The sequence below is a fragment of the Leuciscus leuciscus genome (genome assembly GCF_965113295.1).
Source record: "Leuciscus leuciscus genome assembly, chromosome: 12".
Taxonomy (NCBI): Eukaryota; Metazoa; Chordata; class Actinopteri; order Cypriniformes; family Leuciscidae; genus Leuciscus; species Leuciscus leuciscus.
In genome coordinates, this window is record NC_138736.1 from 13,490,868 (window position 1) to 13,508,933 (window position 18,066).

Sequence of the window (18,066 nt, forward strand, 5' to 3'; positions counted from 1 at the left end):
ATAAATATTTTTTTAGTCACTCAAACCTTTATCTAAACCTCTCACCTTTCTGGTCGCACATATCCGCCATGTTTTGTAGGTTTTTTTTAACACTTTTAACTTGTGTCTGTTGTTCTGAACTGAATCCGCAGTTTGCTCAATTGCGCAGTGGGTTGTGGGCAATATTAGCCGTTATAGTGAGCACGGATCCACACTTCGAAAATCTATCAGAAATAGTAGACCATCCTGGGACTTTTGACATACTCTTTTCAACATACTATGCTTTGGGACACACTTATTTTAATCTTACATCCTATTTGGGATGGATAGTATGGACATTGGTACCCAGGGCCAGTGTGTCCCAGTATATTTATAGCCCTGTTTTTGTTATTAGTAGTGTTATTGATATCTATATATACAGTAGATCACTATATATACTGATAGTGTTATTTTGAGTTTGTTTATTTAAAGAGACTGCTTGCAAAAAGATCCTGCACTTTTATTTTTGTCTTTGTTTCAACCCAGCGTTACAGTATCTTGAATAAAGTTTATTTTTCTTACATTTTTATTGTTCTTTGCATAAAGCATTTCGATTTATGCTTAAAACAACTTCTTTAAAAAATATTCTTGATATTTTTATTTTTGGTAATGTATCACATTAGTGATGTTTAGATATTTTTACTGGAAAGGAAGACCGTTTACACGACACCATTTTCAACTAAATACGGAATTTTTTTTGATGTGTTTTGGCTGTTCATTTACACGACAACAGCGTTTTGGGGGCCTGAAAACGCAAACTTTTAAAAAACGGGATTCAAAGTGCAAGTATTTTAAAAAGAAATCATTATTGTCTCCGTGTAAACTACAAAAACGCGAATTTGTGAAAATGGTGATGTCATGTGAATGCGTATTACGTGTTCAGTCTATAGGCGCTTAGTGTTTCTTTACCAAATGAGATCGCCAACTACTGGCCTGGCAGCATAATACAACGTTTTTAGTTGTTTTCGCAGATCCGTGTGAACGGGGATCGTTTTGACAATGTTGTTGTCTGTACACTTTTCTGTTTTTAGTGCATCGTTGTTGAGTAAACGTACCCAACAAAAATTATATTTTTCACAGCCAAAAGTAACCATTATAACTAAAAGTAAAGTCAAAGGAGATAAAGGGTTCAGGATAAGTACATAATGCCTATTATTGAGAATTCATGAGCATTCATCTAGTGGTGGAGAGGAGCTTGTCATGTTCCCTGTGGAGAGCTCTCGCTCTCTCTCGCTCTCTCTTGCTCTCTCTTGCTCTCTCTTGCTCTCTCTTGCTCTCTCTCTCTCTCTCTCTCTCTCTCTCTCTCTCTCTCTCTCTCTCTCTCTCTCTCTCTCTCTCTCTCTCTCTCTCTCTCTCTCTCTCTCTCTCTCTCTCTCTCTCTCTGCTTCTACACAAAGAAAGGATTCAAAAATTGAGAAACGATCTATGATGTGCAGTGGGGCATTGAATTGACGGCTTTGTCATTTTCAAATGTGCTTCTTTGACTGGTGCGTCACTATTGAGATTTTTTGTTTTAAAAGTTAAAAACAAACACAAACCGAGCATCAGTAAGTTTGTTTGAAGTGGATTCTTCAAAGTCATTGTCAGGGATACAAAAGGGAAATGTTGGAATAAAGAATAGTTTCAGCATTTATTAAAAACCATAACATGGAAAGAAAGATTTGGGACAAAGATTCTATTTTTAGCAAACAGAAACTCGTGAACTTGTATGATGATATGTTTTATTGTTGAAATGATGACAAAAACAAAACAGAAAATAATTTAGACTTGTCCCTCAGTTTATAAAATATACTTTGTATGAGTATAACCACGAGACTAAAAGGTTTCTTTTTAAAATAAATTAATACTTTTATTCAGCAAGGACACATTAAATTGATCAAAAGTGAGAGTAAAAGGTATTTATAACGTTACAAAACATTTATATTTCAAAGAAATGCTGTTCTTTTTAACCTTCTATTTATCAAAGAATACTGAAAAAATCTTTAATAAAATGGTTAAAAAAATGGTCCACAAAAATATTAAGCTTCACAACTGTTTTCAATGCTGATAATAATCAAGAAATGTTTCTTGAGCAGCAAATAAGCATATTAGAATGACACTGAAGACTAGAGTAATCCAGTAATGTCATCACAGGAATAAATTACATTTACATCACATATAAAATAATATAATAAAATAGAAAACAGTTATTTAAAATTGTTTTACTGTATTTTTGGCCAAATCAATGCATCCTTGGTGAGCTTAAGAGTCTTCTTTCAAAAACATTAAAAAAATCTTACCGACCCCAAACATTTGAACAGTAGTGTGTTAGAAACTGTGATTGATAACTAATCTTGTCTGTGGAAAATTATATTCACTATTTCAATTTCTGTTGTGACCATGTTGCTCATAATAAAAAATGTCAAAGCAGTAAACCCTGTAACTTTCATATGATATGTGTAAGGATGCCAGAAAGGATCTGTTCACAAAGAGAAAAATACACCCACAAATTCAATGCAAAACCAGAAGTTCATCCACGTAGAAAATAAGTTCCACCACTTCATCCAAAGGATGATCAAGGCATCTTTAGAGCTTAATATAAGCACTGAAATGTCCCATAAAAATGTAAGTAAATTCCTGTTCATTTTTACAAACAGAGACATGAGTCAAAGTTCTCTTGCAATCAGTTGCAGGCCATATATAGAGCTTAACTTGTTTTGAACCCAGAAAATTTCTTGAATCAATTGTCTGGCTATGTGCAAGTTCCTTCATCCTCGCCGTTGTGAAGGTGTGTTTGAGGTTTATGAGCTCTGTGAGGATAAACAATACGAGTCACAGAGAACATATGCTTTTTATGTTGCTCTTTAAATAAATGCTTTTTATGTTTAATTGCTCACAAACACCATCCTCGCTACAAAAAAAGAACGAGTATTGATTTTGTTGAAATCCATTAAAGACACTTTCCTTACTTAAACCATAAAGATCAGCCACCGTGTGGCGGATTGAATTGGCATCCTGATAATGGGCCATTGTTTTCCCTTCAAGCTCTCTGCACTTACGCTCCTTATGATGTCATGAATCACCACAGAAGTTGTTTCTTTCACTGGCCTGGATGGAAAGTTGATTTGTGGTGTTTTTATATCCCAGCAGCACCTGGAGCCCTGGAAGCTCTATGCCACCGTGGGGGTCCTGCTGGTTATCGACATCCTGTCCCTTATGGTTTGGCAGATTGTGGACCCCTTGCACATCACAGTGGAGGTAAGGCAACCCTCCGTCCTATCAGGGACTGTGTTTTTACGAACATGACACAGTTGGATTCATTGTGTTTTGCCACAAGGTGCATATGAACAAAGTCTTGAATTAACCGTTTCTCTTTCTCTCTGAGCAGAAGTTCACTAAAGAAGCACCTAAAGGGGACGTGGATCAGTTGATTGAGCCTCTTCTGCAGCACTGCAGTTCAGAGAAGATGAACACATGGCTTGGTAAGAATCGTTCTGGGTTTGACTCTGAATCTTTTCACACTGCACCCAATTCTGATTCGATTTTTTTGTAAAATGCAAACGTTACATTTGATCAGTTAATATATTCCTTGACTTTACAGTGCAGTATTTAAATGCAAAAACCCTGCGTTTTATTCACGGACCACCCATAATCCAGTTTAAACCAGCACTCTCTGTGCTGACTTAGGACTGCAGCAGGCATATTTAAATGAAGTCATTGTTGTGGAAAGAAGGCAGCAAACAGAACATTCTTCAAAAGAGATGTTTGTGTACATTTTCTAGTGATAATACTGGCAGATATTCATCAAATGATGATTAAATGATGTTATAACTAGCATACAGTACCTCCAGATGTGCAGTGTAGTCAAGCACACTTTATGTGTCAGTTGAAGTGTCTTGATCACACTGGAGGACTGATGCAGTGTATTTTCAGTAAAGTATGAAGATTCCCTTATAAAAAAAGAGAAGTGTTTAATTGTACGGAATGTGCACTTGTGTGCTTTAAATATTTCAAGGTGTATTTTTAAGTAAATTTTAAAAACAAAAAAAACTTTACTTTCAGATAGTTAAATATGAATGCATGGCTGTTTCTTAACACTTAAGTATACTTTGTAATAATGTCAAATTAAAAGTTTTATTTTAAACTAGATATAAAATCAATCTTTTCAAAATCCTTTGTCATGCTTTAAAGTACACTTATTGTTGACTAAAGCAAGTACTTGATTACAATTTTAACTGTTGTGTGTTATTCAATAATATATACTAGTACAATGTACTGAAGTGTAACATGATCATTAAAAATGTAATTCATGATATACAAGTTTTAATAGACATGACAAAGTATATTTTAGATTTCCAATCCATAATTAGTCATCTTTTAAAATTTTTGCTAAAGTGTACTTATTTGACACAGTTCCTCCACTCAGAACCGACCCATAAGATGGGGAATTACAGCATGCAAATTGTGGTCAGCGTTGTTTTTATGCCATATTTGCGTCATTACCTGATTTGCATAATTCCTATAATGAATCGGATATTAAAATGCAGACAGTGCATGCAAATAAGGAACGTTAACAGTGGCCACAATGTCTCTCTTCTCTTGTTCATTATGACATCTCATCATGGTGTTGGGCTCAAAAAAATTGTCGCTGTCTGAAATAAAGCCCATGAGCCTGTGTCTGTGTGAAAGTGATTTAATGAAGGAACCCCGATGGTTTTGACCTTCAGCCTCTCTCCTCAGGTGTTTCCTTCTTGTAAGTGTTAAGTAATTAAACAAATTAATTGCTACCTTTATGAGACAAATTGGAGCGGCCTTGCTCTTCCAGTTACGGTCATTAAAATGAGCTTTCAGTGTGTTCTTCAGACAGAGTCCTTGAGAAAGGAGAACAGCTGCCCAGCAATAATAAACAGGCCTGTCATACAAATACTTGTATGATACAAAATCTGCCATTACAGTTTCTCCAAGTAAACCATTAGTAGGTTGACTTCATGGAGCATTTGGTTCAAAGATGCATGGAAGGCAGCTTCCTTTCACAACATCTGGATGAGAAAAATAACTGATTTGCACAGAACCAAACAAAAACAAATATAGCAAAGTTCTCATTGAGATCAAAGTTGAAAATAAAACAAAGATTATTGGAGTACTATTTACAAGAAAACACAATTAAAATTTTTCTTCTTTAAATTTTCATTTTAATTCAATATGTTACTTGCCGTTTCTTTGTAATCATTTGTGAAATTTACTAGCAATTTTGGGAGCGAAAATTGCTTAAGTAAATCCTACACCAATTTTTTTTCTCATTGTATAGTGTGTTGTGAATGTGAAGGATGAATGGCTAGATCCAGGCAAAAGTCATGAGTGCAGGCAGCACCTGTGACTGACTGATTACCCTGTCAGTGTGATAATGTCCACCTATCATGTTTGCATCGGCCTGAATGCATCAAACTGGTGGAAAAGGATGGACTAATTACTTAGTAAACAGCTCACACACTCTAGATAGCACAATTTTTGCTCACATCCAAATCCAAATGGACTTGAAATGATAATCTGAGAGTGAGCCGTTTTTTAGCAAGCACTCAATTAAATTGAATCTGCACCCCCCCTGTCTGCGACCTTCATTACATCGCCAGTGTTTATAGAGGATTTAATGGTCAGAGAAGAAGGTGACTATAAATAATACACAAGCAACAGCCAGTAGTAACAAATCAATGATAACTGATACAGTGTATGCTTGGCATTGTTGTAGATATTGTTTTTAAAGCACTTTATAAATGTTTCAAAATCCTTCAACTTGGTGAGACTTTTGGCTGGATTTAATAAATAGTATGATCATTTACAATACATTTCAAAAGTTTGGTGTCAGTGACAGATGTTTACTAAGGCTGCATTTATTTGATCAAAAATACATTAGAAAGTAATATTTTGAAATATTATTAAAATTTAAAATGACTGTTTTCTGTTTGAATGTATTTTAAAATGTAATTTATTCCTGTGATAGCAAGGCTGAATTTTCAGCATCATTACTCCATTCTTCAGTGTCACATTATCCTTCAGAAATCATTCTAATATGCTGATTTGCTGCTCAAGAACCATTTATTATCAATGTCACTGTCACTTTTGACCAGTGATGTGTCCTTGCTGAATATAAGTGTTAATTTCTTTTCTTTTTTTCTTTTTTTTAAATCTTACTGACTCTCCCAAAAAATTGTTCTCGCCCCTGTTGCTCCGGCGTCCCTGGATTTGGGATTAAACAATATGGATGTTTGGGAAACCTGTTCGTTATATTTGTCTCTGTTTTGACTTCTAGGTGTCGTGTATGGCTATAAGGGTTTGCTGCTGCTTCTGGGTATTTTTCTGGCTTATGAAACCAAATCTGTGTCCACTGAAAAAATAAACGATCATCGAGCTGTTGGGATGGCCATCTACAATGTCTCGGTGAGTCTGTTCATCTTTTTAAACATTTTAAGGGAGCGCCTTTTGTGACATTTGAAATGTCAGTTGTCACCCAAATATTGTCCAATTAAAAGGTAGAACTGTTCGGCTGACGTGACTGAAATAGCACCACAGAGGGGTTTTTTTCTTTTCTTTCGTTGCTCAAGTTTAGTTGGGAGTTGGCGTGTGAATTGGACGCAGCATCCTTCTGGAGCTGTTGTGTGTCACAACACAATCATAAGCAGGAAGAACATGCCTAGAGCATTTCAGTGTGGCTCTGCTAGATTTGATGGAAGTGAAGTGTCTGAGCCTGCCATCTCGAATGCTGTCCAGGGACGCAGAGCTTTCCAGAGGACAGGGAAAGGGAGGGAAAAGAGCTTCCCCTCATCATCGGGAATAAGCTTGCATGTCAGTTTGACGGGACTGGAGCTCTAAAGTAGTTAGAAAACTCAAGTAAAGTGGTCCCACAGTAATGTTGAAAGTTGTTTGTTTTTGCCCATCATCTCATCTGTTCCACTTTAGCATTTCAGTGCGGCCCCACGGCTCACGAGTCACGAAAGAAGCACGTACCATGCTGATAACACCCTCAGTTTTGATGGAAAATACATGGGAATCTCTTTTCATTTACCATAAAGACTTCTGGTCTGTTTTCTATGGCGAAGGCTGATTGGAAATGAAGCACAAAGCTTTTGTCAATCAGCTATTTCATTGTAGGCTTTTAATTTGAAGCAGTGTGTTTCTCTCCATCTAGGCCTCCAAGGATTACCCATTATACACTGAACCCAATTTAAGCTCAAATTGAGGGAGAGACTGTAGATCAGCAAGGGGCCAAATTTTGCATTTTAATCTTTTCTCTCTCTCTCTTTTTCCAAGTTGCGGGCTGACTCCTGGCCCTTAGCGAATGCCTATTCTGCTAAAGAAATGATTTCAGATGCCATCTGTCATGTCATTACAAACTCCATCACTTTTTAGAATTTCAGCTGCTTGGAGGACAATAATAAAGACAATAAGAGCTCACCTCTTTCACAGGAAACTGATAAGATTTATTAAACTCACATTTTGACTTGTTTGACTCCCAAATCAAGAACTCGAATGTACAATAGAGTTATATATATATTTACAGGATAGCTGTTATGGTGCTTTTATGGTATTTATTTTCCTTTTTAGATTTTGACATTTGTGATCACTATTAACTGACATTATATGGAAAAGATCTGCAGAGATTCTTTTCCACAAAAGAAATTATAGTCAAATGGGTTTGAAACGACATAAGGATGAATAAATAATGACATACTGTAAATTGTGTCATCATTTACTCACCCTTATGTTGTTCCAAAGCCATATCACCGTGTTCTAACCATAAGCGATGCAATAAGATTCCAGCGACAAGCATTTGTCTGTCCACACCAGATGCGACAAAACTACAAGACACAACAAATCAATCAAAAATCACAGCCAATTGGAATAGTGTGTGGGCGGAGTCTCTCTGCAAGAACACTCCACTTGCAATGAAATGGATAAATACATAATCAAATTCATAAATATTACACTATTTTAACATCAATAAAAAATACATACTCAGTGACTGAAATAAACCTTGTCATAGAATATACTTGTTTGTTCAAACTGAGTTGACAGTTTGAATGTTCTTGTTTCCATTAATTTATTTTCAAGATCTGAGGTTATTTATCCATTGTCACTTTCAGTTTGGCTATAAATGTAACGCAAAAGGATTTTCAAACTCAAATTAGATGCTTTTAACATTAAATAAAGCACATAATCAATACCTGAGATTATCATTGTTGTTGTTCCAGCCGCAATGTTGTAGAAATGGAAACCGTTCCTAAAATAGAATCCCCTGTGGTGTATCACCATCGGCTGGTTTGGACAAAAACTCTGAACATGGAAAATATACCTTTTATCGCATGTCACTGTGTTGTGTCGTGTCATGTCTTGTTAGGACATGGTGCATTGCTTTTATCCTCCTGTGGAACACAAAACAAGATATTTTGAAGAATGCTCTGGTTGCTCTTTTCCATTTAAAGACAGTTAATGAGGATTCACTTACTGCTTGCATTATTTAGCATGGCTGTGCATTTTAAACTAAAACCATACTGATTTTGTTGCATCATTAATGCTCTGCCGTGGTGCTATTCAAGTGTGAAGGCTGCTGGCTTCTGCTGTTACTCCAGCTATAAACTGCTTCGATTTATAGAGACTGCTTTGCACTTTTTGCCCTGTCCAAATAACTAATGACCCTGCAAAAAAAGATCACCTCTGTTGATGCCAGGCAACATTTTCTTTTTGCTAGCCTGGATGAAATTTTACTTGTTGTGTGAGAAACGACTGACTGGTGATCAATATTTATTGATTCACTTCTTTCTCTCTTGGTTTCTGTTCTATTCTCCTATGCCTTCAAAATAAGTTTTTTTTTTTTTTTTTCATTTTGTTATATGAACGTGACATTAAAACGGTTCTTGTAAACATATTATAATTCCTTCATCATTTATTGTTGCTACTTTTCAGAAGTCTTTTATGAAAATATTGCTAAATGTTGGCCCACACCCACACTTTCCATCATAAATAATGAAAATCAATTATTAAAAAAACAATTCTTACATGTTATGATAATCGAAACAAAGAGTCATACACCATTTCAATATTTATTGTGTGAAAATGTAAATAAGGAAAATTTCCAATCATAATATTTTGTCAAATTATTATACAAGTAAACAAATATTACTTGTGTATATTTAGAATATATCAAGTGCTAGCTATGAAATTAGCCTTAACAAGACAAAGGACTGTGCCATTTTATTATAAACAATAAACAGTCATTATTTAAGAATTTGGGACATTTGTTGGCTCAGAAACATAATTCAGAAATTTATAGAACCCTCTTGTGATGCATGTATATCCACTGATAGACCAGTGTTATTATTACTATATTACTATACTATATTTATTCATATTTTAAATTAGCTTTTTCATATTTTCACTTTAATTTTAGTATACATTTTTGTCATTTTGTTTTGTACTTTATTTATCATTGTTATTAGCTTTTTTAATATTTCTATTTTGCTTTATTTATTTATTTTATTTCAGTTTTAGTTGTAGTGATTTTAGTACTTCAATTTAAACTTGAAGAGAATTTTATTTTCTTCAAGTTAATTGTCAAAACAGCACTTGTAGTTTTTTATATTTTACATCTAATATTTTATTTTATTTCAGCTTTATTATCATTAATGAAAACTATTTTTAAGAATTGTAGTTTTAGTTAACGATAACAACATTGTCTTGGACTTTGACAGTAGACTATGGAAGCTTGTTTCCGCCACAAAATAAAAAAGGTAATTGCGACTTTTTATCTCACAATTCTGACTTTTTTTCTCACAGTTGCGAGTTTATATCTCTAAAAAGTCAGAATTGAGTGATATAAAGTCGCAAAATTATCTTTTAAAATGTTTTATTCTGTGGCGGAAACAAGCTTCCATAGTAGACCAATAGTAGTGAGAGGGCAAAAAAATGTGTTTTGTAAGCACCCATAGTTAAAGAAACACCTGTATATGTAACTGTTTCTTTCTCTTTCAGGTGTTGTGTATGATTACCGCTCCTGTCACCATGATTCTATCGTCTAAGCAGGACGCCTCGTTCGCCTTCGCCTCGCTGGCCATCATCTTCTCCGTCTACATCACTCTAGTTGTCCTCTTCGTCCCTAAGGTACAACTGAAGATCATTTTCTCAAAACAAGAAGGAGCACTAATGTAAATATTGTATTACAGTGATTAATATTAATGGTGGATAACTAGAGCAAAGGAAGGAGTGATCAAAGAGTGGTTACTGTGTGACATATGCATCTGTCTCAGCGGTCTTCTCATGAAATTTTAAAGCACGCTGAATGATGATTCTATGGAGATGTGGTGTGAAGAGTAATTAGCTGGTGAAGTGGTTTCACTTTTTGTACAGTAACGAAAGTTATAATGAGCATTGATATTTGAAGCGGATGTCATAACAAATGTCAGTAGACCGGGAATATTTTAAAATGAGCGGTTCATTCATAAATCCGTAAGATCTTACCTTCATGCTATGGACATAAAAACCTGGAAGAAAGAACACAACGAGTGCTGAAAGTGCTGCATAAGGTCTAAATAAGAAAAGTCTCTAAGTATTTACAGAATGACATATCTCAAGACCCTATGACTCGACAAGTAGTTACATTTTAATCAAACTCATATTTGTTTCATAATTATTTTGTATTACTATTATTATTTCTATTGTTGCCTGCTGCTCATCGGTTTGCACTCTATTTTTAATAAATACTAGTAGTAGACCGTATTTGTTGTCCAGCTTGCGGTAGGCTACATTAATATTCTGTCGACATGAATCTGGTCTGTTGTTATACCTAGTGTGGTGTGTGTTTGTGGGTGTAGATGCGGAGGCTTATCACTCGTGGTGAGTGGCAGTCGGACCAGCAGGAGACCATGAAGACCGGCTCATCCACAAACAACAACGATGAGGAGAAATCCCGCCAGCTGGAGAGAGAGAACAAAGAGCTGCAGAAGATCATCCAGGAGGTTCTGTGTCACATTCAATTTTTTCCAGCACACTGTTCGGAATGTCTGAAACCAGGATTGAACACCATTTCAAAACTGACTTGAGAATGCCTTTTTAAAATTTGTTTAGAGTTTTGATTGAATGAGCAAACAGGATGCAGAATTGTACTTTTAATTAAAGGAACAAGAGTTTAAAGAAATTCATGTAACTGCTCTAAGTGTAGTTTATATATATATATATATATATATATATAAGTTGAAATTTTATGGACAATGTTGTAAGACCACTTCATTTCCCATGTACATAACTGCTGCTTTGTAATGATCAGTATAATGTATTCCACTAAGAACGAGGAAATTTGATTCCCGGTTGCCTTAATCTAAAAAAGTAAAAACATCAAACAAAATTTCCAATGATTTTCTCAGCTTCAGGATTTAAACACTGAGATCTGAAAAAGGGTAATAAGTGACCACAGTATTTATTTTATTAAGTGATCTTAAAACAATGTGGAGGATATTTTGTGCTAACTATCTCTGTTGATGCTATTGTTTTTGCAGTAATTAACATAGTGTAATTAGTAACCATTAGTTGCCATCTGATGTTTTCAGTTTTCATGTTATATTCATATTTTATTCTAATTAAGCTTTATTTCAATTTACAGAGTTTTTCATTTTAGTTTTAGTTAACAATAACAGCACTAAAATGAAATTCCCCATTTGTGTGATTGTGTTGAATTTCTTTGAGTTGGGATTTAGTAAAATCCCCCTCTTGTCATTTCAACTCGGCATCCTGTGGGTCATGTGGCCAATCCAAATCAAATTCCGAACTTCAAAGGGACACTCATTCTTAAATTCTGAATTTGGCCCTATCCTGTCTAATACAATAGATGTCATGAGAGCTGTGGCAGATTGTCAAGTTTACTTTCAGCTTCCTTTTCTCTGTGGTTTTCAAAACTGCACAAATATGTTTAATATTTTTAGGCCCGGTTTCTAATTTAGTTTTGTGTTTTCATTCCAACAGAAAGAGGAACGTGTATCAGAGCTGAGAAATCAGCTATCAGAGCGACAGGCCCTGCGTTCCAGAAAACGCCCCACCTCCTCCAATCAGAACCACAGCTCACCTTCCATTCCCACTCCTCTGAACGATCCCAAATCTCTCCTCCCGCCACCAGGATACCCCCTCCCTGCTTCTGACAACCACTCCCTCCCTCCCACCTTTTCCAACTCCTCCACCCTGTACCAGCCCGACGGCAAGATCAACCGCAACAACTGTCACCCTGGACGACTGCAGCTCCTCTACAAGTGAGTCCCGGGACGCTGGAGGAACTGGTACGAAATGCAAGCGGGGACACAGTGAAGTGAAAAGCAGGAAGAAAAATAGTTTTTCACAGTTTTCTCCATCTCGCCCAGCAGGCGACCTTTGTTTTTCTTTGTTTGTTTCTTTTGTTTCCGTCCCTTGCTGTGATTCATGGGATGTTATACACTGGAAGCATGATAATCTGGTTTTGATTGCATCATTTGATGTGTCACCATTTTTGAAAACCACACATGCTGCGAACCATTTCACAGTTCAAATGAGTAACCCTCAGCTGATTTTAACTCGGAAAATTGTGACATGCTAAAAACGTCCTAACAGAAAATCATGGATTATAGTAAATGTTCCCATTATTCTCATCAAACGTGTTTTAGGACTCTACAGAACAATCACATATCGTAATACCGCAATTTTTCGATACTTTCTTACCTTGCATCAATCTTTTTTTTTTTATTTTGTGCATTCATATTTCCTACAGTTCAAACAGGTCATATTAATAAGTCTCTGAAACCTCATTAGAGAGACTGACCGATTCACACACATTTAGTGCTGTGTCAATCGCAATTCAATTTTGATATCATGGACTATTGTGATATATTTAATTGCAACATGTATCACGATATGTATTGTATAGCGAGGATGCTGCCAATTTCCAGCCTTAGTAATATCCCACAGTTCTCAGTAGTGGTCGAAATGCGATAGCTAGTCAGTGGTAACAATAAGGTACATTTATTAATTTAGCAAACGCTTTTTATCCAGTGCGTTTTACAGTACATTTAAAGTTTACATTTTACCAGTATGTGTTCCCTGGGAGTCGAACCCTTGACCTTGGTGTTGCTGACACCATACTTGAACTGCATTTTTCATCTGAAAACTTCATGTCTTATTGTTTATCTACAAATTTTCCAATTTCACCATGACCTCATAAACATTCTTTCCCTGACGAGCAGCTGACAGTATTACAAAATTTCTTGTGACAAATGTCAACAGATTCCTTCCTTCCTGTTTTATGGCCTGCACTACCTAATTGTGAACTGACTTTTTAAGGGATTTTTATCCTGAATCATAGAAATGATGCCTCAAAACGTGTAGCTTGTTGAAGAGAGGTGTGCTATTACTTTTCTAAGTGATTAGACTTATGATTTTCACCAGGCAAACGTTAAGGGAAAATCCTATAAATTGTACATATATATATGTACATTGAAGGAGGGACTTTTTTGTAAGCAACCAACCAGAACACCTTAGCAACTGCTACGCCCTGCCAATGGACAAAAAACACTCATAATTCCTTCATTCCTTCAAAAAAGTCTAGCTTCACAATAAGCTGCAATGATATAGCTAATGAAATGATGTTGGTTTGCTTATAGGCAGCTTTTTTTCCCAGAGCATGCTGGGATAATGTATTAGAACTCACAAGCTGTTGAAGGCGTTTGAAGGCTTTGTACAGAAGAGACGTAATTTCATCACAGATTTGGGGGGTTTGTTTTTATTAGATCCCCTGTGTAGCTGAGAGCTGCAGATTGAATCTCCCAGCATTGTAATGCAGTTTTCTTCTAAATGGCACCTGCCATATTGGAGCCGTCACAGGATGCTGCTACTTTGAAATGCAAATAACATTAAAACTGCATAGCGCAGCCATCTTTGTCATGTGCGTTTAATACCAAGCAACGATAAAGGGAAATTAGTTCATTAAACAGAACTCGGATGAGCGTGCAATACGGTACTTTACTTCAACAACACACACATCCACACACTCATCAGCTGCTTTGTGTAGTCATCACTCAAACCACGGTACATTCCTGATTGAAACAAAAACTGAGACCCTACCGTACAGTATACATGCTTTCTAAGTCGAGGACAGAGGAACTGTTCCTTGTTCAAATGAATTCTTGGTTACCTCATCATGCATAATGCCAGTTTCCTGTCTGCGGAGCCCCTTGAAATGATAGTCTTCAATGGCAGCTTTTCCCAACAGCTGTGCGTCTGTTTGCCGCAGTGAAGCTCGTAAACTCTCTTGCTTTTTCTCAGTGTGCGTGGCTTGGATTCATCAGCGGGCCTGTGCGGCAAAATTTCCCCGGTTTCAGCGGGACTGTTAATGGTTCGTTTTACCTGCCTCATTTAGTTTTTTTGCGGTGGCAAATACTCTCTCTCATTTGGAGGGATGGGATGTACAGAAAAAAATCCCTAAAAGGGACTATTAGAGTCATTTGTCTATTCATAAGTGCTTGTGACAATAGCACATTGCTCATTATTTTAGAGACCTGTTATTACCTCATACTTGAAATGTTGCTGCTGGTTTCATAAACAAACAGAGGTTGTCTTCGGGATAGCATACTAGCATACTACCCTACTGCAGTATTTGGTATGTATAATGTGGACAGTATACGGCAGGGTATCATATACCAAAATACAATGCTCTTGACTTGAACTGCAATAGAGTGCAACAGTCGGCTTCCGGAAATGAAAATCCTATTCATTTTCTTCATGGGAGAATTGATTTTTAAGTTAACAATGACTTCCAAACCTTCAAAGAAAGTTCTTTTGTGAGGTACGAGGTTGTTACCGAGGTACTCGTTACTAGAACTACAATCCCATGCAGCATTGCAAATGACATAGGGTCTCCCTGCACTCTCAAACTGCTTAAATATTTGTATATATACGCATATTTTGCAATAAACTTAAAATATATTGTATATACATGTATGTATATACATATAAACATATTTCTATATACATAATCGATATATTTAAATCAATAGTTTGATATTGCTCCATCGTTTTTAAGGTCAATTATGTCATTCACAGTGCTTCTTGGGGTTGTAGTTCTTTGCCTCATTGAAACCAATAAGTACACAGGCTTTTGTCTATTTTGCTTCAAATAAAAAATGTAGAATGTTGTGAGTGATTAACCTTGTAGCTGGTTGGTTTGGTTCATGGCTAATAATATCCCAATGGAAAATGAACGGGAAAAATACTTCCAGAACCAAGGCCGCTGAAAAGTTTAAAAAGTAAAAGTTAATTAAAAGTCCTAAAAGTGAATTGATTTTATAGAAACTATTAAACTGCATATAACCTTATTTATTTATGGAATGGTAGGATGCCATTTGCTGAATGGTAACTACAGGAGAACCATACTACTGTTTGAAAGGTTTGGCGAGCAGAATGCATAGAGTTCGAGGTACAGTTTTTTTTATAAATAAGGCAGAATACTGTATATACTGACAGTTTGCAGTGCGCTAGTATTCCATTCCAAACAGAGCCTGAACTGCATCATGATGTCTTAGATTTGGTGTGTCATAAGCACTTGTGATTGGCTAAATGGTGCTCTGGTGATTTACAACGCTGACACAGGATGACTTCAGGAATCCTGGAGGAATGTTGTGAACAAACCCCACCCTGGTGTTTACTATCAGTCTACTGTAATATTTCATTCATCATTTCTCATCAAATGGTGGTTCAGTAATAATCATGATAGTGATGTTCATGCAGACAATGATATGCACAAATGTCAATTGTGTAAATGCTAAATGTACATGATAAATGTATTCTCTTGCACAAAGTATGAAGTATATACAGTCAAAGGTATTCGTATGTGGTATTGAAAATATATTTGTATTTGATAGATTCTGTACAACGCAATTGAACTGGTGTCTGGTGAAATAAAGACGTTGTTTTTGCTACATTTTTTAAAACTGTTCTTCTGTTTTTCTGTTTGATGAGTCACGTTGCACTCAGAGAGGCTATTTTACTTTATAATTGGAACTGCTTTATTATCCTCAGGTACAGTGTAAGGCTTGTCGGTTCATTATTTTGAAGCACTTTAGCCACCCTCCCCACTGACTGTGTGAATATGAGAAGACTAACATAAGCAAATAGCATATGGTATCTAATAGCATTTCAATATAGCATAGGGGACTTTTAGAGTTGGTGCAATTTCCATTTACACATCTGAGATATATTTGTAATGATTAGCCACTGAAGTGCAGTTTATTTACAAATAATTAAGAGCATTATTTTAATGATTTTCCTGTGCCATAACCACCAAATGTGTCTATGGCATTTTAAAATACAGGTGGCACTTCCATTTTTGGTAAAAAAAATAACAACAAATCATTCCAAATAAGTCTCTGTTAAACATGATTCATATCTATCAGTTTGACTAAATGAGCTGTACATTTTCCATCATGCTGTATTTTAATTTGTCAGGAAAATGATGTAACACTTGGTGTTTTAATGTGACATTGGTATCACAAGAATATCTCTGTCAAGAGCTCTTTTCTTTTCCGTCGTAACAATTAAGACAACAGACACTACGCTTTTATGGTCTGCTCTCCTTCTTTAATTAACTATTTCATGATTAGTTCACTGGAATGCACTAAGAATATCTCCTTTTCCCAAATTCTTACTCACATGGCACTTTAATACATAGATTTTCTCCCCTTTCTTACTTCTATTCCTTATTTAGCATTTTGGCAGTGTGTACTGGAATTTTCTAAAGCATGGAAATACATTGTTTGTTGTCTGTCAAAATTACGGAAAGCACTTTGAAATATCCATCAATGTTTCAGGTAATTACGAAACATTTTTAGTCAAAGCAAACTTAATGTTATAGATTTACATATTTTACTACAGTAATGTAGCCTGGGAAAACCCAGACAACTTCCGGCAAATTTAGATTTGCTCTGCAAGTAGTCTGGCAATAGCTCATTCAAGGCCATTTCCATGCCGTGGAAATCGCGGCACCAATCAGAAACGTTGAGGCGGGCTTTACACGATGACGATCGCTCTGATTGGTTTTAGGTCTATCCAAATCCAATTGCGCAGGCATTTGAGCGACGTCCACTCCGCTTGTGAAGCGCACCAACTTTTAAATGCAGCATTATTATATTCAAATTGCAAACACATGAGGACAGTCTCCATGAAAGACCCACTGGCAGATGAACATGCTACTACATTTCTCTCCGAAACGGTAGGAAATTAAATTAGATTTAATAGAGGATTTTAACTGTGACAGGGCAGTTTACATGACGGGATGCACGTGACAGATCCGTCCGATAAAGATGATGAAGTAGTATGTCCAAAAGTTGCCTACTTTTTTGCTACACATTCAAAAGTAAATACATTTTCTTCACAAAAAGAGTACACTTTTATGGCGTAGTGTAACATAGGCGAATTGGGACGCAGCATATGGCTTTACACATGACGATCGCTCTGATTGGTTTTTGGAGTTTTAGGTCTATCCAATTGCGCCGAGAGGCATTTGAGCGACGTCCGTTGGTGACGCCCCTTTGGAAATGATTTGTCTATGGAGCTTTGCCAGACCATAACTCAGTTACTACTGAGAATGGTCTGGTTTTAACCAGGCTAACAGTAATGTGTAAAGGCCATTTTGGCCCTCTAGCGGTTAAAAAACAAAATTACATGCATTTTGCGGAAGAACATTGTTTTGATTGTGCTTTGCCTCTGTGTGACTGTGGTAAATAATTAGGGCTGAACGATTAATCACACTTTCCATGTAATCGCACTTAAATCGAGATGGCTTATCGCAATTTTAAAATCGCAAAGGCTGCGATTATTTTTTATGTGCAGTTTGTCACTGATGTACGGCTCTGTAAACGCTGCTCCTTATGAAAGCACTGTGAGTTTGAGTCACTTATAACGTGCATTTGAAAAAACAACACGCGTCAAACATCTTTCCAAAACATGAGAAGCATTTATGAACCTTATCCAACAACAGAGAACATTTAATAACATGCATTTACTCCAAAC

The 18,066-nt window shown here is 36.1% G+C and overlaps 1 protein-coding gene across 2 annotated transcripts in view; it reads left to right on the top strand.

The window, feature by feature from the left end:
* The window catches only part of gabbr1b (gamma-aminobutyric acid (GABA) B receptor, 1b), a 122,983-nt gene extending 107,006 nt beyond the window's left edge, over positions 1-15,977 (top strand). Inside the window, exons 19-24 of one of the 2 annotated variants that reach the window (XM_082185289.1) lie at positions 3,145-3,255; positions 3,386-3,479; positions 6,305-6,432; positions 10,021-10,149; positions 10,860-11,003; positions 12,004-15,977. In XM_082185289.1, the coding sequence (XP_082041415.1) occupies positions 3,145-3,255; positions 3,386-3,479; positions 6,305-6,432; positions 10,021-10,149; positions 10,860-11,003; positions 12,004-12,288 (891 nt within the window). In that variant the 3' untranslated portion in view covers positions 12,289-15,977. The remainder of the gene's footprint in view (positions 1-3,144; positions 3,256-3,385; positions 3,480-6,304; positions 6,433-10,020; positions 10,150-10,859; positions 11,004-12,003) is intronic. The other variant, XM_082185290.1, reaches the window with a different exon arrangement.
* The last annotated feature ends 2,089 nt before the right edge of the window (positions 15,978-18,066 follow it).